The sequence below is a fragment of the Miscanthus floridulus genome, chromosome 15 (genome assembly GCF_019320115.1).
Source record: "Miscanthus floridulus cultivar M001 chromosome 15, ASM1932011v1, whole genome shotgun sequence".
Taxonomy (NCBI): domain Eukaryota; kingdom Viridiplantae; phylum Streptophyta; class Magnoliopsida; order Poales; family Poaceae; genus Miscanthus; species Miscanthus floridulus.
Genome location: NC_089594.1, coordinates 14,263,439 through 14,285,940, shown reverse-complemented (window position 1 = coordinate 14,285,940; position 22,502 = coordinate 14,263,439). Strand labels below are relative to the sequence as shown.

At 50.6% G+C, this 22,502-nt stretch overlaps 2 protein-coding genes across 2 annotated transcripts; one reads left to right on the top strand and one right to left on the bottom strand.

Moving 5' to 3' along the window:
• Positions 1 to 504: 504 nt before the first annotated feature.
• LOC136508755 (CBL-interacting protein kinase 15-like) lies at positions 505 to 2,095 on the top strand. The gene has a single exon (XM_066503535.1). The coding sequence runs from the start codon at positions 557 to 559 to the stop codon at positions 1,892 to 1,894; it is 1,338 nt and encodes a 445-aa protein (XP_066359632.1). The 5' UTR covers positions 505 to 556; the 3' UTR covers positions 1,895 to 2,095.
• Positions 2,096 to 6,014: 3,919 nt separating this feature from the next.
• LOC136508511 (uncharacterized) lies at positions 6,015 to 7,547 on the bottom strand. The gene is made up of 2 exons (XM_066503194.1): positions 7,218 to 7,547; positions 6,015 to 6,487 (listed from the first exon to the last, which is right to left on the bottom strand). Exons 1-2 carry the CDS (start codon positions 7,365 to 7,367, stop codon positions 6,371 to 6,373), a joined length of 267 nt encoding a protein of 88 aa, XP_066359291.1. The 5' UTR covers positions 7,368 to 7,547; the 3' UTR covers positions 6,015 to 6,370.
• Between the last annotated feature and the right edge of the window lie 14,955 nt (positions 7,548 to 22,502).

Genomic DNA, 22,502 nt, shown 5'->3' with positions numbered 1-22,502 from the left:
TGTCGTTTGTTGTACTCCTCTAACTTGTTGTCTTATTCCATTACCTGACACTTTATACTGTATTGTTGATATACATACACAGTCATCATTTTTTTTTTGTGAAGCCCTTATTTGGTTGATTTTGTTGTTATCCAGCCCTTACAGTAGCTAACAGAAAACTGTTAGCTTTTCATGTGGTCCTCAATTGCAGAGTCTAATGAAGCTTCTTTTCTTTTGTGCAGATTACAACAACCATAACAAGAAGCAAAAACCTCAGGGGAATGCTGAAAGATGTGCTTTCATAGAAGATATTTCTGCTGCGACATCAAGGACCTCGCTGCTCTGCAAGGTCTGCTAGCCTGCTCGTCTCTTGATGTGAGCGATCACCTTACCTGCATCGACTCCACGCCCTTCAGACTCCGACACGACCAAGCCATAAGAATGCTGTTCACCGTCATGGACCATGACATGGGGGGGGGGGGGGGGGGGGGGGGAGGGCTAAAATCTTTGCTGTCCACCTGATTTGGCAACACAAAGGTAGCCCTGTGTTTTATATACTTTTCAAGATAATAAAGATATGGAGAGCAGAGGAAAGACTTTGATGGAGCGGTATGAGCTGGGGAGGTTGCTGGGGAAAGGCACGTTTGGCAAGGTGCACTATGGAAGGAACCTTGAGTCCAACCAGAGCGTTGCTATTAAGATGATGGACAAGGACAAAGTGCTCAAGGTCGGGCTTTCGGAGCAGATTAAGCGTGAGATCACAACAATGCGGTTGGTGGCGCATAAGAACATTGTTCATCTTCATGAGGTCATGGCGACACGAAACAAGATCTATATTGTCATGGAGTATGTGAAAGGTGGAGAGCTCTTTGACAAGATTGGCAGGAGTGGCAAGCTCACAGAGGCTGCTGCACACAAGTACTTCCAGCAGCTCATTGGTGCAGTAGATCACTGCCACAGCCGAGGTGTGTATCACCGGGACTTGAAGCCTGAGAACCTGCTGCTGGATGAGAATGAGAACCTCAAGGTGTCGGATTTTGGACTGAGCGCGCTTTCAGAGTCAAAGAAGCAAGATGGGTTGCTCCATACTACCTGTGGAACACCGGCATATGTAGCTCCAGAGGTGATCAGCAAGATAGGCTATGATGGTGCAAAATCTGACATCTGGTCTTGTGGTGTTGTCCTGTTTGTTCTTGCTGCTGGCTATCTCCCTTTCCAGGGCCCAAACTTGATGGAGATGTATCGGAAGATACAGCATGGTGATTTCAGGTGCCCCAGTTGGTTTTCACACAAACTTAAGAAGCTGTTGTACAAGATCCTGGACCCCAACCCAGGCACAAGAATTTCAATTCAGAAGATAAAGGAGTCTACTTGGTTCCGAAAGGGTCCTGGGGAGACCCGTGCAGTAAAGGCAAAAATTCTTAGTGAGAATTCCAACACAAATGCTGCCCCGGTGCTTGCTACTAGGCGCAAGAAGATTGCTCACGAAGATATGAAGCCCCTGGCTGCCACAAACCTAAATGCCTTTGAAATTATCTCATTCTCAACAGGGTTGGACCTGTCTGGTCTATTTATCAAAAAGGAGTGCAGAAAGGAGACAAGGTTCACTTCAGATAAGCCTGCCTTGGCCATCATCTCAAAACTTGAAGAGGTTGCAAAACAACTGAATCTCAGGATAAGGAAGAAGGATAATGGCATTGTCAAGATTCAAGGGAGGAAGGAGGGGAGGAATGGTGTCCTTCAGTTTGACACTGAAATCTTTGAGATCACACCATCCTACCATCTCATTGAGATGAAACAAACAAGTGGTGATTCAGTTGAGTACCAGAAACTGTTGGAAGAGGACATCCGGCCAGGGCTGAAGGACATTGTCTGGGCCTGGCATGGAGATGATCTGCAGCAAAAGCTGGAGTAGCTTCGGATGTCTCACATAGATTTTGTTCTGAAAATTCGTCGGATTTTCAGCTCAGAGTGATTCTGTTCTACATTTGATGTCTTCTTTTTTAGCAGCTACATTTTTTTATGTATTGGAGAAGATGGTGGTGATGTGAACCATTAGGCTATATTTTGTTCAGCAATAATTGTTGAGAAGCTGAGTTGTTGTGTTACATTTTGAAGATTGTTCCAGTTTTGTAATGGCTGTAAATATCAATAATGAAAAAAAAATGTTGTTGATCCTTAAAAAAAAAGCCGAGCTTTCCAGGAGATGCATTAGTAATTTGATGCGTCTATGTTGGAGACTAATTTGAAAAGCAGATCCAATCAAATTAGTTTCAGTAAACCAGTCATGATTATACCAGCAAGTTGTACCATGATTAAGGGAATAAACTCTTTGGGTTCCTATAGTCTCCAACATAGATGCTTTTATCCTAAAAAATGAGGTATCATGATGGATGACTGATGCAATGTATGTCCATAAACAAGAGATGAAACACTGATGATATAAATCTTGCCTGTTCTCAACAATTTACTTGTTATTTTTTCTTGGCTCATCTGTATCTGTTGGAACTGTGGGGATATGCTAAGGGCGCAAGGTGATCGACAGACGGCAGGTAAACATGTATTGTGAAGTGCAGTTAAAAGTTTCTATGCACGGGGACAGAAACTGTTGTAATAGGACATCAGGCCAGGGCCGAAGGACATAGTCTGAGCCTTGCATACAGATGATCAGCAGCAAAAGAGCTTTAGATGTATCACATAGTTTTTGTTCTGATAATTCGTTGGATTTTTCAGCTCAGAGTGATTCTGTTCTTTGTCCGTGTCTTGTTTGTTAGCAGCTATATTCTTTTCCTTTTTATATATTGGCAGAGCACCAGGTGAATGGTGATGATCTGAAGCATTAGGTTATATTTTGTTGAGCAATAGTTTCTGAGAAGCTGAGTTCTTGAGTGACATTGTGAAAATTTTTTCATTTGGTTCCACGAAATACAATGTTGTTGACCCATAAAACAGGGTGAGCTTTCCTGTACTATTCTAATGGTTTTTTTTATGTAATATAGTACGAAACGTTTACAAAAAGCTATGCGTACCTTAGCACCTGCATATAGCATGGCCGTTACAACATTTGACAACAGGTGAACTTGGAGATCTGAAAGTGTACTATAATTCGAAATGTGGTGTGCTATCGATGAAGACTGAATCTCTTCTTTCATGTTTGCTTGATTCCAAATGTAAAGCACTGACCCTTGTGCTTATTAGGATCTTGATGCTTCGTTTAGAGTTTGTCCAGAAAAATAAATATCAACTTTTTGGTCCTATCAACACTTAGTGCTGTGCTTTGAACCTCAATTTCCTTATTACCAGACTAACATTTCACGAGTGAGAGGAGTCTCAATAGCAGGTATTTTTTTCTTGCTCGGTCAATCTGAACAGAAATGAAAAAAAAGAAACTGGGGATAATGAGGTAGAGGTAGCACCTTCATTGGAAATTAGAAACTAGACCAACAAAGAAATCAAGGTAAAATATGGTCCACACAAAAGAACATATGAAAAGATGAAATGCACATCACATGTTGATAAGTTTAATCTTGGGGCAATATTTAAACTCCACTAACTAGTCCACTTGCTCTAAAAAAATAATTGTCACCATCATCACGGGGATTCAGGATAGATCCAACAGCTCAGTTTTCACATTCCTAATCGACCACCAGAAGTACTTTCCAAGAGATAACATTAGTAATTTGACGCTCAAACGTCGATCCAATCAGATTAGTCCTAGCGGACCAATAGCGGTTATGCCTGGTTGTACCATGATTAAGGGATAAACTCTTTAGGTTCCTAGTCTCCAGCATAGATGCTTTTGCCCAAGATGAAGGTGCCATGGTATGATAGATGCCTGATGCGAAGTCTCTCCAAAAACAAGAGACAAAACACTGACGCTAGAGATAAATCTTGCCTGTTTTCAACATGCAAATGATTTACTTGTTAGTTTCTTCAATGGCCTGGCTCATTTGTAGCTGTTGTTGGGTCTGTCAGTGACGAGGATATGCTTAGCACTGACTATGATACTCCAGCTTGCAAACATGTACTACCAAGTGGAGGTGAAATTTTTCTATGAGCAGATATTGCTAAACCTCCTTCGGAAAAAAAAGAAAGAAAGAAAAAGTAAAAAAATGATATTTCTCCTACTAAACCTAATCCTCAGCTGCTGGAGTCGATCACTTAGCTTTCGTGTACATTATTTTATTGCATATGCATCGATCGTGAATAATGGTTGGTGTGGGAGTTCCAGAGAGTGAACTTTGTATTGTACTGGAAATCTAGCAAAATTTGAAACTGGAGTTTCAGAGATTGTATTTGTGCAATGGTTAAACTGAATAACATCAAGCTATAAGAAATACTATACTCCGTAAATACAACCAAAGAATATTATCCTCTTGCAACACAGATGCATGCAGTACTACCTTCACATTCACATATCTTCATTGAGTAGAGACTGGAGAGTATGTTACTGCAACACAATCTTCAGAAGTTGGGTCCACCCAAGCCCATCAAGAGTTGATGATGACCCAACTTGAGATGCTTCTAGCCTTCTGGGCCGCATCCGCATGAAAAACGGAGCTACAATGGAAGAAGGCAGCAGCATCTTCTGAAATCGCGGGTGGCGGCAGATTGCGGCCCTAGTCATCTCCAACATATATGCTTGCTCTGCTCTGCACCTTGTGTTGCACTCACCATTGTTCCTTGTGGCTGATAAAACTTGTATAAAAATTGCTTCATTTCATTGTACAAGTCCAATTGACTCATCACAGCTTATCAAGTGTCAGTACTGCTCTGATGCGTTGAATACCGAATTACCGATGTAACCGATCCGATCCAATTTGCTTGGAGTTGATCGACAGCCACAGCTATTCTAAGTTAGATGCTTCTACCTGATGAGAATGAGACGCGTTCTGATACGATGTAAGAGATGCAACCAAACTATATTATCATCTTGCTACCTTGCAGCATTCTGCAGTACTGCATGATGCATATGCATACAAATCTTCAGTGCAAAGAGAAGAGGCTGATTGAAATCATCGCTGAGTAGAGGGCATGTTTACTGCAACACAATATTCAGAAGTTAGACGGTTAGACCTGATCAAGGGTACATGACCCAGTTGCTACTAAGGTCTTTGAATGAGGTGTTTTTCCTTTTCAGTTTTCACTCAAAACATGTAGCACCAGACAACAGACATACGCTTCTGGTCTGGGGAAGAGGAATAACAAGATGTTCGGCTCTTCCTGCCTGTAAGCTACAACAGCAATTCTCTCAAGGTTTTGCTTCATTGTCCAGAGTATCATGGGCACTAGAGTTTTCAGATCCCAGCAGGTTCTGCACCATGAAAGAAACACAATATCGTTTCAGGCTGCATCCGTTACCGTTTCGACATTGGAGGATGCCACCAGTAACAGCATGCTCAGAACTGAAGACCAAGGCAGCCAGAAAATGGTGTTTCATAGCTCTAAGGAGCTTAGTTCATGTCATCTAGTCGACATTTCACAATATTACCGTGTCGTAGCACGTTAGAAAATACAAGTTTTGAACACAAACAACACAAAAACAATACTGATGCCAAAGGTTGTTTGTGCAGCCGGTGCCATACAGGCCTCAAACAAGTCTCTCCAGACTCCAGTATAGTTTTGCTTGCAGCCACAGTTCTGCATCTGTGGACCAAAGCTGGTCTTCCTCATTCTCAACATCCTGATCTTGCTGTAAATCTATACTCCTACGTGTTGAATAAATGAGAAATTCATCCAAAATCTGTACACATCATTGGAAGTTATAGACCAGAGTACCAAGCAACAAATCCCAGATCATCACCAAACACAGACATGTCATAAGGATGAAAAATGATGTTCCTATGCAAGTACCATCACAAATACCAAAAACCACCAAGAGAACTTACAAGCATGGTAACAAAAGTAACAAAATGGAGAACCAAAAACGGTTCTTTCAAACAACGGTACTGACAACATCGTTTCGACAAAACAAGGGTACACACTTGCATCCAACAAGCTTCTTTAACAAACTATCATATTGCAATCCAACAATCTTATTTCACAATTTCCATATTCCAGCTACTTGCTTTTTATTCTATATTTCAAGTCTCACATTTGAGCGTGGATTAGTTGAAAGACAAAACCTGCAAACCTCGACCCAAATCTCATGGCCAAAGTACATACTTCCAGCATAGCACCCACTTCCAGTCTTACACAACACAAGGCTCAACACATGAATAATTTTGCGAAATCACTTTAATATATAATCCCCGTGTAACATCTGCCACCATCTCATATTACACACCAACACCATTATACCAATATGTAACAACAACAGGATTGTACCAGTCTTCACCTATGTGGCACTCCATCCGCAAGATGAGATAATTTACGAACAATTGAGCATTCGTCACCGGGCCTTATCGGATTCCGATTTCGCAGGTTGGGCAACAAGGGTGCGCCAGAGGTACCGCCCACTTGCCATGTCCACCATCGTCCAGAACCCTGTTTTCACAGCCGATCCAACCTAGATTTGTGTACAAAAGAAAGAACTCTCAGATTCTCAAGTAATTGTTATTAAAGAAACATTATTGTGCCATTAGAATTTGTGCACAAGGGAGACAATGGACTGATGATTCAATATTAAAATCAAGTAAACAGTACAACAAGTGACCATCTCGACTCATGTTTCTATGCAGCTGATATTGTAAATCAACTCAGACACTAGATCCAAAAGCTCCGTGCACATGACATAGAATGGTGGTTAGCTGAATTTAGGAGGGAGGATGGGGAGTGGGCTCCCAGAAATCACAATGGCTGGCAAGCTGCACCCAAGCAGATTGCTCATTGCTCAAATCGATTGTTACATGGAGCAAATTTAGCGTGTTAATTAGGAAATACTGTGCAAGAAGAAGAGCAAGGTTAGCTTATCGTCCACGGAATGTCTGTATGCAGTGATAACTGAAGTTGTTCAAATTAGCTCGAGACTATGACTAAGCATACTACCTTTGCAAAATCCCCTAAGCTGAAGGCCATGGACCGGCAGCTCATTGTGGGGACCGCCAGCTCATTGTGGCTGCCTCGAAATTGGAGTGCCAAGGAGGGAGTTTGTGATAGCGCTAGTAGAGTAGGAGTATTTACCCTTGTGCGCCAGCAAGAAGCTGCCAAGAATAGGGGGGCGGAGCCATAGGGGCCGACAGCCCACAGCGACAGGCGAGAAGGAAAGGGCGAGAGGCAGAGAGGCGTTGGTTGGTTACCTTGGAATGCAGGGGCAGGGGTGCCCTGGGGGTTCCCGACTCGTCGGCGTCGACGTCGAACTGGTCGGGCTCGGCGTTGAGTCCCCTGATGAGGAAGAAGCCGGCGATGGTGGCGGAGAGGAAGATGAGGATCACCCGCAGCGGGCACATCTCTTGCTGTCTTCTCCGGGCTCGTGTTCCTCTTTCTCCCCCGACCAAGGAATCGAGCAATCAATCAATCTGGCGTGGATGGAGGGAAACCGGAGTCAGGAAAGGCGACGCCTTTCGGGCTTTATTGCTTTGCTCCGAGCAGGGGGGCTGGGGCTCTGGCCGTCTGGCGACGGGGAGAAAAGGAAGAGCAATGGCGGATTGGGGGACGAGTCGGTCGCCTAGGTTGGTGGTGGGGATTTTTTTGACCTTCTCCCGAGGCGGAGCACGCAGGCGCCCACCTAACGCCTTCTCCCCCAACTTCCCTCCAATAAACTAACAATTGAATGGAACCCGAAATGGCAAGGCGAGGAACGGCGGAGGTGGACGAGCAGGAGCAGCTCAATCAATCCAAGGAGGGGGAGAGATTTGCGCTGTTGTTTGCCTTCGCCTGTTCGCCACAAGGACAGCAGGAGGATGAGGAGGAGGGATCCGCGGAGGAAGACGACGGCCGCGCCGCGCGTTCCCATTTATATTTCCTTCCCCTTCTTCCTCTTGGTGGTAGTTGTGGAAAGTTGGCAGAGGCTGGCGGGGCCCGCTTGCCAGTGGTGGCCAGAGGCCACGTCAAAACACGCTGGGTTGACGGCTTCTGCGTCCTGGGCCCACTTGTCACTGGGCCGTACCGTGACGACCGCCGTGATGCGATGCGGCGGTCGCGGAGACCCGGTTCGTTTGGTGGCCCCTTTTCCGTCTTTGACAGTGAAAAAAAAATGCTGTAGCGTGTGGCTCGGACGAATTCCTGCAGATGAAATCTCCGACTTGTGCAGGGCTAAAGATGGCAACGGGGACCCACGACCGATACCCGACGGGTATTTACTCTATTAGGGTCTAAATATGGACTAAACACACTACCCACGGTACGTAAATGGACCAAACCCTTCACCCATCGGGTACGCGGGTATGGGTATGTTCTAGCAATCCCCATACCCATTTACCCATGGGTGAAAAATACTCGGCCCAAAACTAAATAAGCCCACCAGCCCATGTAAAACCCTAGGTTCACCCACCGGTCCCGTCTGGCGACTTGGCCGTTAGAGTCCTAGACCGCTCGAGGGAGGCTCAACGCCTGGCCTCCCGCCGCCGAAAAAAATAGGCGCGTGAGTAAAGCGCGTCATTACCTCGTCTCGGCGCTGGCAGCCTGGCACCGCAATCACCACTTGCCAAAAAAACACCGCCGTCCGCCCGCCCCTCGTGACCTCGTCTCGCGTATTCGCATCGCATCAAAGCGTCAGGAACTCGCCACGCCATGCCGGCGATGGAGCAACTCGAGCAAGAATGGTGATATGCTATTATTTGTCTAATTTTATGTGCTCTGGTTAGTGGTGGTTGTTGTTGAATTGTTGATTTTCATGTGCGTGAATAAATTATTGGCGGGTACGGGTGACCCGCCGGGTATGATTTACCCGGCCAGGTATGGGTCTGGGGAAAATTCCCCACCCATGACGAGTATGGGTATTCTGGCGGTACCAATTTTTTATGCGCGGGAATGGGTCTGGGGTGGCCGTACCCGATGGGGATTTACCCATTGCCATCCTTATGCAGGGCGGAAATATTCGATTTGAATAGCTCGACGAAGCAAGTTTTCATTTCTTGCATAGTTGCATTAGATAGGGTTCAAGATTTTTTTAAAAAAAGAAGCTACAAATACAAGTGGGCTTCTTCTATCAATGATTGTAGTGTTTTGTCTTAGTCACATAGTTTCAAATTATAAAATATTTTGATTTTTCTAGCTACATTACGTTTACTACTTAGACATAATATAAATCTAAATGCATAGCTAAAGCTATATATTAAAAAAATCAAAACATCTTACAATTTACAATGGGTAAAGTTCTATATATGCTCGCACATGCTCTCGCTACGGAGCCTGCCTAGAGCAGGAATGACGCGGAATTGCGGATAAATTGAATGAAATACCTTTTCCTCGTCCCTCAATCGACATGAGAATTGGTGTGCGGAGTATGTATAAAAAATTCCTTGAACTTTAAAAAAAAACACCAAACATTTTTATTTCATGTCCTAATTAATTCCTTCTCTTCCCTTCAAGACTGTTTCAGCCGTTAGCGGGACCCAACTTCTATTTCCACGCATCCTCCTATGGGTCATGCATGTCAATGTCAAACCATAACAAGTGGTCCATTTTCACACCAAGCAATATGTTATTGCGCTTCCAGAAGATTGACCAGAAACTACCTAATTCAATACTCCTTCCATTTCTTTTGAATAAATCAATTCCTAGATAGAGTTATCTTAAATCTAGTGTTTTAGTGTTTTTAAGTTTGATCGAATTTATAAAAAAAAAAGAGCACAAGACTTATGACACCGAATCAATATCATTAGATACACCATCAAATATATTTTCATCATTTGCTCGTCTGTAAAATTCGGTCAAACATAAAAAAAACAAGTTTAACTTAAAGTAGCTCTAAAATTCCCTTATATTTTAGTTATCTTAAATCAACAGTCCTAGATTATCATAGCAAAGATGTAAACTATAAAAATATATTTCAAAGTGTATTTAATAATGCTAGTTTGATTTTATAAATATAATTATCATTTTCTTATAAATTTGGTGAAACTTAGCACAACACGTGTATTTGGCGGGGTGGGTATCATGTAACGAGAAGTGCAGCAACTTTAGTATTTTTCATTTCAAATCCTGCGCAGTAGGTTTATCCTATCGGTTGGTGGCACAAGTTAAGCATATTTTAAGTATCTATGCAATGAATCAGGAGTAGTACCAATGGTTGTCAACGACCGGTGATTAGCTAGAGTGGAGTAGACATGGCGAGCACAATCAATGAATCAAGCACAGCTACCTGTCGTCCTGGCATGATTGCGTGGCGGCTCAGCTCATCCAGTGCCGACCGGCCGGCGAGCCCATGTGCTAGCCCAACCAAACCCAACTGCCACCGTCCTTTTTTTTTTTTTTTTGATGCGATCGATGCCTGTTTCTATCCTGAAAGCTACGGTTGGCTTGATTCAACACCAAAGAGGTCGGTCTTTGAACCATTCTAGGCATGCACGCATTGATACATAACAATAAAACAGACTAGACCCCAACACGATGCAGGACCTGTTCGTTTTGTTCTCAATCCAAGTGGATTGATGGGGATTGAGCCATTGAGGAGGATTGAAGCACCGTGAACTGGTAGCCTCAGACCCTCAGTTTATACTTCTTCTACTTGTCACTGAGAGAGTGTCGGGGACTAATACTAGGGTACCTAAAGAGAAGAGACTAATGGTTATCAACATTAATTCATCCGAACAGTCAAGAGCGCGATTACGGCTCCAGCCGACCCTCAGGCACGCGGGCTCCGCCTTGACCGACCTCTGGGGAGCCTCTAGGGGAGGGCTCCGCCTCGCCCGACCCCAAGGCCACAGGCTCCGCCTTGCTCGACCCTTGGGTTTAGGCTCCGCCTCGTCCGACCCTTGGGTTTGCGCTCCATCTCACCCCGCCTCTGGGGGAGGGCTCCGCCTCACCCGACCCTTGGGTTTACGCTTCGCCTCGCCCGGCCTCTGGGGGAGGGCTCCGCCTCGCTCGACCCCAAGACAGCGGGCTCCGCCTCGCCCAACCCTTGGGTTTGCGCTCCGCCTCGCTCGACCCATGGGTTTGCGCTCCGCCTCGCCCGGCCTCTGTGGGAGGGCTCCGCCTCGCCCGACCCCAAGGCCGCGGGCTCTGCCTCGCTCGACCCTTGGGTTTGCGCTCCATCTCGCCCCGCCTCTGGGGGAGGGCTCCGCCTCACCCGACCCTTGGGTTTACGCTTCGCCTCGCCCGGCCTCTGGGGGAGGGCTCCGCCTCGCTTGACCCCAAGACAGCGGGCTCCGCCTCGCCCAACCCTTGGGTTTGCGCTTCGCCTCGCCCGGCCTCTGGGGGAGGGCTCCGCCTCGCTCGACCCCAAGACAGCGGGCTCCGCCTCGCCCAACCCTTGGGTTTGCGCTCCGCCTCGCTCGACCCTTGGGTTTGCGCTCCGCCTCTCCCGACCCCAAGGCCGCGGGCTCTGCCTCGCTCGACCCTTGGGTTTGCGCTCCGCCTCGCCCGACCCTCGAGTTTGCACTCCTCCTCGCCCGATGGAGACCCATGCCGCCGCCAACCACTCTAGGTCCAAGTGCATGGGCCTAGGTCAAAGCTCTAGAATCAGGGAGGCGACCGACACGCCCCGATGTAACCCTCGGCCACGACGGGCCATACCCGAGGATTCACATCAGGAACAGCGTCCGGCGTATCGGTGTTGTTCTGCCTAACCCTCGTATGAACACTGACAGGCGCGTCAGTTCACCACGATGTCCGCTACAACGGAGTGAAGCGCCATGACTGGCAGACGACGCCTGTGCATGGCGCTAGTGATGGACAGGGCTGCGACATGGAGCCGTCCATGTTGACATCTACAGGGTTGGCGGGACCCACATGAAGGATAAGAAGGACCTGGCGATCCTGAAGGCCTTCGGCTCTCTCTCGTTCTTCTCTTTCCCTCTGTTGTAATCCATGTTTTTCCTTGGCCTATAAAAGGGAAAGTAGGACACCCCACGAAGCGCATCGCATCGATCCAGGCTAGACCTGATCGAACCATCACGAACCCATCGAACCTCGAACCGATCAGAGCACAACACAAGCACACGGTCGAGCAGCAACCAAGCTCTCGGCACCCGTTCATTCTTTCCACCAGAGACTTGGGACCCGTCCCTCTCTCGCCCATTTGTAACCCATACTACAAATTTTCCATGCTAGTAACATGAACAACAGCGATGAACTAGACGTAGGGACATTCTGCCCAAACCAGTATAAACCTCGTGTCCTCTAAGCACACCATCCGAGCCAGATGCGCAATACTAGGAATTTACTTGGTGGTAACTCAAAACACCGACAGTTGGCGCGCTAGGTAGGGGCCTTTTGCGCATCTCGACATCCACACCAGGCCTAGGATGGTTAGTCACAACGTCAGCTGGGTCTCGGGCGCGCACGTGCGCTTTGGGGACCTGGACTTCATCATCACGACGGAAGGACAGCTGGTGCAGGCTCCCACTGCCGTCCAACCTCTCCACTTCACCGGCCTTGACGTGATCGACGAGGCGCTTGAGGAGCTGCAGTTACACACACCGAAGGCCCACGCCCCCAGGAGCGACCAGCTCCTCGGCTTCGACTAAGGGCGGTTAGAGCGCTAGTTCGGCGCCTTCCTAGGCCCCCAACCATCCTAGGAGGACCTGTGCCACCTTACCTTCTCGTTCACCAATGTCATGGCGTAGCTTGCCGGAGGAGAGCCGCTCTCTTCGGAATACCTCATCCGAAGTGCCCCGACAGCGCTCCCATTCGATCTCCGCAATGCCACAGAGACCATTGGGCACCTTGTGGCACAACGCACGCCTCTATCCCCCGTGAATGACGAGTTCGTGGGGATGACCAAATATGTTGTGGAATCTTTCCACGACCTCCTTGCGAGAGAAATGGAGTCGCCCTCCACCTCTGACTCCAGATGGGTGAGCCATCACCCCTCTCGTGAGTGTTTCATGATAGGTACCTCCGAGGGACATGTTGAAAGCATCCATGAGGAAGAGGCTACCCCAACGAATGACCTCGACAATGAGGCCGAGGGGGATGCAGGGGCCCCACCTTGCCTACGGGTGGAGCAGTTGAAGGCCCAACACCAAGAGCTCGAGGAAGCGTGACTCTAGCTTGAGCGGGAACGTGCAGAGCTCGATCGAGAGATCGAGCGCCATGGAGACGGTGGGCGTGCACGCGCCATGCCACTTCGCTCGGGCAAGCCAGAACATCACTGTTGTGGTGGCCTTGCTCTGGGGGCTTCCGAGGCCCGCGACACCCGAGGATCGTCGGACCCATCGCGAGATTTGTATGCTACTCGAGCGTGCGGCGGTGCAGCAGGCCGAGAGCTCGCTGTCCCGACGACGTGAGCTTGATGCCAGCCAGTGCACGCCCTCAGAGCGACCCAACAAGGACATGTTAGTCCACCAGGCGTCGCAAGGCGGCAGGCCATGCACCGTGGTCCTAGTGCATGAGCATCTCGACCTCCACCGTGACACGTGCGACACCCTCGATGCCCGCAGATGTGCCCATGGTGATACGAGGGAGGGGGCTAGCCACAGCTACCACCCTCGACATGGTAGACGCTATGACAGCGGCGAGGACCGAAGCCCGAGCCCCAGCTTGCCGGGACCTTAGGCCTTCGGCCGACACATCCTCAACACCGTCTTCCCACCACGGTACCGACCACCGATAAACATCCTAAAATACACTGGGGAAACGAACCCTGGACTATGGCTAGAGGATTATCGCTTGCTTGCCAAGCCGGTGGAGCGGATAATGACGGTTTCATTATCCGCAAGCTTCCATTGTCCCTGGCCGATTCGACGCGAACGTGGTTGGAACACCTTCCGCCCAACCGAATCCAAAGTTAGGCAGACCTAAAAGAGATCTTTATGGAGAACCTCTAGGGCACATACGTGCGTCTTGGGAACCCCTTGGATCTAAAAAACTATCAACAGAAGTCTAGGGAAATTCTTTGTGGCTACTCTGGCGCTTCTCCCGGCAGTGCAACGAGCTGCGCAACGTAGCCGACGCTGATGTCATAGGAGCCTTCCTGTCTGGGACCACATGCGAGTCCCTAGTTCACAAGCTGGGACATAAGGGCCCGCGAACCACCAAGGAGCTCCTCGACATCGCCACCATCCATGCCTCGGGCGAGGAGGCGGTCGGAGCGATCTTTGACCGCCTCAAAGGCAAGGCAAAGCGGGACAAGGACGCCGGTGAAGGCGCTTCCAACCATCCTGGCAAGAAGAAGAATAGGCAGCGGTGCGAGGGCTTGCTCATGGCTGCCATCCACCGCAAAGGGGGTCTGAAGCCCACCGATGGTACCCCGAACCACTTTGAGAAGCTGCTCAAAGGGCCATGCCCGAAACCATTCTTTCTTCGTCGAGCACTTATACAAGGACTACGACCTCTTGAAGCGGTTCTTATTCGAAGGCTCCAACAAGGGGGGGCACATGAAGGAGCCTAGCTAGATGAAGCGCGCAATGTCACCCTCCTCTGCTTAGCCAAGTACCAGCAAGCGTTGCGCCGGTACCACAACTGTCGAGTACAAGGTCGAGCCTTCAATGTCGGGGACCTGGTGCTCCACTTCGTCCAGAGCAACAAGAACCACCACAAGCTCTCTCCACCATGGGGGGACCATTCGTCATCATGGAGGTGCTCCGACCAGGCGCCTACAAGCTCAAGGCCATCGACAGTGAAGTTTTCGTCAATGCCTAGAACATCGAGCAGCTACGTCGCTTTTACCCTTAATATGTGCACACTTTCTCTTATCAGTTTCGCTATCAACTCCCCAATCTTTAGAGCTCCCCAAACCCATCACTTGAGCCATCTAGGTAAATCATGTGCCAATGGGTCACCCAAGTCAATCGGACAGCTTGAAACCCCTGTCGAGAGACGGGTCACCCTTAATTTATGTACGTTTTCTCTTATTAATTTCGCTATCGAGCCCCCGACCCCAGCAACAGCAGGGGGTCGGGCCTTACTCGGGGGCTAGCAAGAGTGTCTATTTGGTACACATTCTCTATGTCCGACCCCTTTTCTCACACTAAAACCTAGAGGCAAGGTGTGTGGAAACAAACTCTGAGTAAATCTAGTCGGACCGCAAGAAACCTATGCCTAGCGGCTACGACATTTTTGCTCACCAGCGTGATCAGAGTTTTTATCCCCACACCCCGAGCTTTAGCCTCTGCCTTCCCAGAAAGGGTTCAGAGGGGCCCACCTGTGGAATCTCCATCGAGGAGAGGCCAGCAGGTCACCCAAGTCGATCGGACGGCTCGGGCCGCTGCTAAAAGACGGGTAAGGAGCAGTGGGATGCCCCATGTAGGTTATGCCAACTCTGTCACAAATGATGGATCTAGACCCTACATGGACATATCTGGTAAGAGCTCCCTGAACCCATCACTCGAGCCATCAAGGTAAATTTACCAACCCCCACTTTTCTTTTCCAGTGCATGATCATTCATTCATCCATTCTCATGCATGCATTCATACATTCATTCATACATTGATTCATTCATTCATACATTCATCCATGCATTCATTCATACATTCATCCCATACATCCAAGCATCGCATATGCAATTACTCATCACAACGCTTCGCGTCGCGTCACAAAGCGGTAGTTGTCTCATACGATATGAGCGGCAATCGACCGAGGTTCGAAGGTCGGCCCATGAAGGGCTCGAGGCCGCCTCGCATCAAACAGAGCCAGGGAAGAAAAATGTAGATGAGCCCCAGTGGACCTTGCCTGACCCTACTCAGAAGCAGACAGGGACATCTCAACCTTTCTCGTTCGATCCTAACCTCGACCAAGCCCACATAATCTCCATCGAGGAGAGGCCAGCAGGCTACCTGAGTCGGTCTCCAGAATGACTCGGACATCTGCCGGGAGCAGGTTAAGGAGCAGTGGAATGCCACATAAGGGCTATGCCAACCCCATCAGCAAACGACGGACCCAGATTCCACTCGGACATGCCCGTTAGCGAGCTCACTGAGCGCGATACTCGAGACATTGAGGCAAGTGTCGTTAGCTCAGCCCCTCCGGTTGCGGAAACCGTGGATGGGGTGATGCATGAAATTCAGCTGACCCCTACCGACCCCAACAAGGCTCAGTGGCTCGAGCCGCCTGACCCTAACTCAGGAATCCAACTGACCGAGGTTCAAAGGCCGGCCCACGAAGGGCTCGAGGCCACCTTGCATCGAACAGAGCCAGGGGAGAAAACGCAAATGAGCCCTAGTGGCCTTCGCCCGAGCCACTTAGAAGCGGACAAGGTTATCTCAACCTTCTCGTTCGATCCTAACCTCGAGCCGATCCCACAGAATCACTATCAAGGGGAGGCCAGCGGGCCACCTGAGTCGCTCTCCGGAGAGACATGGACATCTACCGAGAGGCAGGTTAAGGAGCAGTGGAATGCCACATGAGGGCTATGCTGACCCCATCACGAACGACGGACCTGGATTCCACTCGAACATGCCTATTAGCGAGCTCACCGAGCGCGTCACTCGAGCCATCAAGGCAAGTGACATCAGCTCAGCCCCTCTGGTTGCAGAAACCATAGACAGGGTAACGATCACAAAGATGAGCTGACCCTCAACCAGACCCCCGCTACGTGTGAGGGCTCGAGGAAAGATGGACTCGCAAGGAGACCGAGTGCACAGTCATAGAATGCTGGCTCAGATCCTAGCGAGGGGGTACGCATGCAAACTAAGACTAGTTTTGCTATCCTCTCCTTGATCTTCAGTGACACCCAATCCCTACAATAGCAAGGGGTCAGGTCTCACTCGGGGGCTAATAAGAGTATATATACACCCTTTCTAAAACAGTCACCGTACCCGACCCCTTCCTCATGTTAAAAAACCTAGTGGCAAGGTTCACGGAAACAAACGACTGAGTAAGGATGGTCGGACTGCGAGAAACCTACGCCCTAGCGGCTACGGCACCTTGCTTACCAGCGTGATCAGAGTTTCCCTCCTACACCTCAAACTCTACAGTCTTAACAAACAGAAGGGTCAGAACGCATTAACCCCTTTTCACACATAAAAAGAGAGAAAAACAAATTTGTTCACACCGAAACAAAAGAATAGATTTGATCAAACGAAATGACAAGTTTGTTTAAACGATACATAAGGGTCAGAACTTGTTCGCTTGTTACAAGAATGACCACCCGACCTATCTAACTAACTAGCCCCTCCGAGGGAGAACTGTCTTCTATCTTTTCCACCAGGTCCTATGAAAGGGGAGCCACCGCCGTCTCCATCACCTCCACCTCATGGACTTCATAGCCCAGCGTGTAGCCATGGCTCATTGCCTCTAGATTGATGTTGTCCCCATAATGAGAACGAGCAATCACGAAGCACTGTTTGACCCCGGCATGAAGGGCACTCCTCTCGAGCTAGCGCACTCGAGCCGTGATCTCAACGGCACGAGCCATGAGCAAGCTAGTCCCCTCCGACCACGCCACTTGAAGGTCATCGCAGACCACTCCGAGGGCGGTGGTCAGGATATCAAGCTCATCATTCTCTGCCTAAAGATTCCTCCTCACCTCGGCAAGGTCCATAACCAGCCCGATAGAAATGCTCTCGGCCTTCAGCTTCTGAGTCATCACGCTTTCAAGCATGGCCTAGAGTGAGCCGACCTTCTGCTGCATGTCGTCATGCTCTTGGCAGGCCTGGTCACACTCTCGGAAAGCCTGATCGCGCTCCTCGTGAGCCACGCCACGTTCCGAGCGGAGCCTCTCCATGGTTTGGAGCTGTTCAACCTGCTCCTTGCGTAGCCGAGCGACCGCCATGGCCTCTAGGCTCGCCCTCCTCTCTAGGGTCATGAGCTTCTCCTCAGCCCCCAGCTTTAGTTCCCCTTCCTTCTCAACCTCGGCCAGAAGGTCAAGGATCCGCTGGTGGGTCTCGGCGTCCTTTTGGAGCAACTCATCCCGCTCCTTCCTGACCCTAAAGACTTCCTTGTTGCCCTTCCGCGACCTCACCGATAGGGTCTCGAATGCCTTCTCGGCCTCATCAACATCCTGACGGGCCTCGGCCACCCACGACCGAAGATTGTCCGCCTCCTCGGCGAGGGGGAGTTAGCTCGACCACCCTTTGTTGGGCGGCGACAAGTTGAGCTGTTACCTCCCCGCGTAGTCGCGCCTCCTCGACGAGGCGGTCCCAGGCCTCCTTCTACTGATGAAGGAACTGAGATTTCCCCCGGCTGCGAGCTATGAGGGACTGTAGGAAGATGATGGTTAGGATACATAAAGCATACAAAGAAGGATAAGGGCAAAAAGTAGGACCAAACAATACCCGGCCGGAGGGAAACGACGACGTCGCGCAATGCACCCATGGCGTGGTTCAAGGCCTCGAGCATGGATGTGATCCCTACGTCGAGGCTCTCCTGCTCCATGCTCTTGGTGGCATCGTCAAGAGTGAAAAGCGTCGACGCCGGATCCACTGGAGTAGGGGCTCGCCCCATGTAGGCGAGCCACTACCCATCGACGTTAGGGCCAGGGACGACTCTCTGCCGGCTCCAAGCACTGTCGATCCCTCTTGTCGTGAGCCTGTGACGTCCCCACCGGGACGCCCCCTTCGGCAACGGAAGGGGTCAGCGGTGCGGACGCTGACCCCTCCCAGCACCACGACTCTCGGGGACCCCTCGGCCGTGTCCCCCTCTATTCGGCCCATGCCAGGCGCCATCACTTGGGTCACCGATGGCACGGGTCGCTCTGGTGCCTCAGGCGCCGCTGCGGTTGCGCCTGACTATGACCCATCTGTCACGGCCGCCGCCACCTCCACCTATGTTGGTGGGGTCATGACCGGCTGCGTCGCGCTCGCCATGGTAGGTGCCACGAGCGCGGTCGGTAGCCTCATCCGCCCCGTCGTCGATAGCGGTATCATGGCCATCGCTAGCTGCTCCGCACCCTCCAAAGGCGCCCCTTGAACCCCCACGTCCATCCGTCCTTCCAAGGGCACGAGCGCCACCGTAGGCAACACCTAACCGGATGGCGATGCTGTCACACTGGCGCCGCTCCCACTCAAAATGGGTGCGACACCAGCCGACGGCTGCCACCTCAATTAGAGGGCGACACTCTTCTTCGGCGCCAGCGCCAAAGGATTACACTGCCTGCCAACGCTGCAAGGGACGAAAAGCATAAGTCATGATGAAATCCGACCAAAACAGGAACAAAATAGAGGAACTGATAACTCACCTCAGCGCCATCGGGCGGTAGATGTGTTTGGGGGACGAACCCCTCGACCTTTGCTTTGCCTCATCGGAACAAGGCCATTTCGAGTCCGCCCCCTACTCCTAGGTAGGGGGGGCTCGCTCCCCTTGGCTCTTGGGGCGCGACGACGGAGCTGCCTACCTCCGCTGGCACCTCGGGTGCGACAGTAGAGCTGCCCGCCTCTATTGGCTCCTAGGGCAGGCCAACGGTATGGCCCACCTCCGTCGGCTCCCTAGACGTACCCTCCCCTCTGTGGAACGGGAAGGGTCCTGACGCCTATAAGGACAAACCGATACCTATCAACGCATCCTCGTTCTCCAGTTTGTCCCATTCAATATCGTCGGCTACCTCGTCATCGTCACCATCATCATCATCATCACTATCAGTGTCCTCCCCTCGTTCTCGTGCTTACAGCTTCCACTGCTTCTTCCTTTTCTTGTCCTCCGCCTTCCTCAGCTGCTCGCCCTTGGCGCAATTCACCGTCCTCATGGCTGAATCCCTTGGCAACGACGCCAGGTGATCCATGTGGATGAGGTCCCTCGGCTGGTCCCGCCCCTCTCAAAGTTAGTATCAAGGGGTCGGGAAATCGATTGAAGAGAAGGCAAGAGAAAGGAAAACTTACGAAGACGACGTGGCCTGGCTCCGGCCGCATCGGAGGATCCCCAGCACTGGGTAAATGAATTCAAGGGGGCACCTGCGTCATCCCGCGAAGGCTCCATTGCCTCCTTGATGCGTTGCACGATCTCAGAGTTGGGGAGCATCCCCTCGGCGAGCGTCGTTCTGTCAAACGACGCCTCGGGCGCCATCGCATATAGCGGGAGCGCGCGTGTCATCAACGACGCCACCCTCCTTGCGTGGTAGGCCCCTATGATGCCTGACCCCTTCAGGCCGCTCTCCTTCAGGATGTGGATGGCGGTGATGTGGTCTCGGATCTTCTGCTTGTCCTTCTCTAGGACGCCCCATTTCCTCCACGGCTCCGGGGCCTCTTCGATTAGGCGCCCGGTGAACTCTGGTAGAGGGGCAGCGACGTCGTTCTTGAGGTAGAACCACTGCGAGTGCCACCCCTTGTTCAACGTCGAGAGCCGCATGGACGGGTACTCGCCGACCGGATTGTTCCGAAGTTGGATGCCAGCGCACCCCATTGGCATATGCAGCTCCTACCTACCGCTTTTCTCCCTCTTCTTCTGGAGGGTGATGGTGAAGAAGTACCTCCACAAGTCAAAGTTGGGGCTGATCCCTAGGAATCCCTCACATAGGGTGACGAACGCCGCCATGTGCTGGATTCCGTTGGGATTGAGATGCTGCAGCTCGATCCTTGTAGTAGTGCTGCAGTCCTTGAAGAAATTTGTGGGTGGGGGTCACAAACCCACGCTCGTGGAAGTGGGCGAACAACACCACATAGCCGTCAGGCGGCGACAGCAAGTCCTCCTCACCGGACGGCAGCCACTCCTCGGCCGAGGTCCTCGCGCAGAGAAGACCACGACGGACAAGGCCCTCCATGTGCTAGAAGGTGATGTCGGAACGACACCACAGATCCTTTGGAGGTGGGGGCGGATGGATGTGGGCTCAACGGCGGCGGAGATACGGAGGCAGGAAACCTAAGCAATTGGCGGCGGCGGTCATGGCTGCGGAGGCAATGATGCAAGGTATGGAACCCGGAGGGCTAACCCTTTGGTTTTATAGGGGCGACGGGTGCGAGGAAACCAACCACCCGCCTAAATCTCTGCGCCTGCCACGATATGCCACCATGTCTCGCCGAACGTTTCGCCTCTCCGGATGGGCCACGACCCATCACAGGTAAGAGGAATATAGAGCTAAAAACGCTACTACGGCCCGTCTAGGCCCAGGAGTTCGAAGGTTGGCCCACCGACGGGTTCGACAATCGCTCCGGGTGCCTTTTAAAGTGAGGGGTGGAAAGGGATGGGTCCACTAGCGGCCAGAACCTGGGCGCGTGAGCGCCGCAGGCATCCCAGCCCACGTTCGAGTCTCGACCGGATTCGATCCATGGTTTTTCCTCGAAGAAAGGCAGAGAGCCCTCGGGACCGGTTGAACGGACCCGAGAACTATATGGATTAATCGCTGAGAATCTAGAGCCGGTCACCAGCTGACCCAAGCCGGATCCCCACGAATGGGATGTCGGGGCCCTACTCGGACTAGCCCGTTAACGACTCACCGAGCACCATGATTCGTCCGTAGAGGAAAACCATGACACGGCTCGGCCCCTCCGTTTTTATCGAAAAAAACGCTTGAGGGAAGGCAATCACAAAGACGAGCCGATCCTCGACCGAACCCCTGCTATGGGTGGAGGCTCGAGAAAAGTTAAACTCACACAAAGGCCGAACGCTAACCGCTTTGGCGATAGACTAATAATCTCATAAATATGTTATGTCATATATGTGATACTACCAGAGATATGTAATCCTGAAAAAAATATTTTTTAATAAGAGGTCATGAGAAATAATTATTGTATTTTGATGAATGCAAAACCGCTGATCGATTTGACCGGTAAACCACTGGGTGGAACGGGTGAATCCCCGCTGATTCGACGTATGGTCTGCCTTTTTGTTCTATATATGGCTCGTACTGCCTGGCCGTGGTGGAGACGTGGAGTGCAGCAGGATAACATGAGCAGCCGCCCTACCCGACGGCGACGGCGATGGAGCTGCACCAAACTCCTCAGGATATTCTACTCCTGTTCTGCCATTCTGGAATAGTTTAGCTTCATCTAGCTCATGGCGTCCAGTGCAGCATGCGAGCAGTCAGCAAAATCTGCTGCGTGCGAGCAGCCAAGCACGAGCACGAGCACATGGATGGATAGACCTTTCTTTCGTCTTATACTCTGCATACATCAACCAATGGATGGGCTTCGTCAGAATGCGTGCAGATATAACATATGAAACCGGTGCACATTTTCACCAGAGCACAAACAAGTTGGGCAGGCTGCGTGGTCGCTAGTGCCTACTAGTGGCCAGTAGATGCTCACCAGTGAGTCTTGCAGGTAGCATATGCATGGCCGTCGCACCCACCAGTCAGTCCACCACACAACTCCACAGGCAAAACCACCTCCCCACTTCCCAGCCCACCACCTATCACAGCATCTCTGCAGTCTGCACTTAGTCACACATACGGGCTTACGGCACCAAGCTGGATCAGTAAATGCGTGCACCACTTCTCCCATGATAAACCCTTTCTTCTGTCTATCACAAAACAAGAGGATATAATAACCCCTTTCTTCTATTACAGCATCCACCTCCCTCCACTACCTTCCACTTTCAATTTATCACAGAATCAGCCCACACAATAACATACACAATGTTAACGGCAACATAAAAACCAAAATCAACCCAG

What these genes read in the sequence shown, in the direction of transcription:
- LOC136508755 (XM_066503535.1), top strand. Translation starts at nt 557, where the DNA reads ATGGAGAGCAGAGGAAAGACTTTGATGGAGCGGTATGAGCTGGGGAGG.
- LOC136508511 (XM_066503194.1), bottom strand. Translation starts at nt 7,367, where the DNA reads ATGTGCCCGCTGCGGGTGATCCTCATCTTCCTCTCCGCCACCATCGCC. An exon ending in CCCTGCCCCTGCATTCCAAG is followed by an intron (nt 6,488 to 7,217) that starts GTAACCAACCAA and finishes ACACAAATCTAG; the next exon opens with GTTGGATCGGCTGTGAAAAC.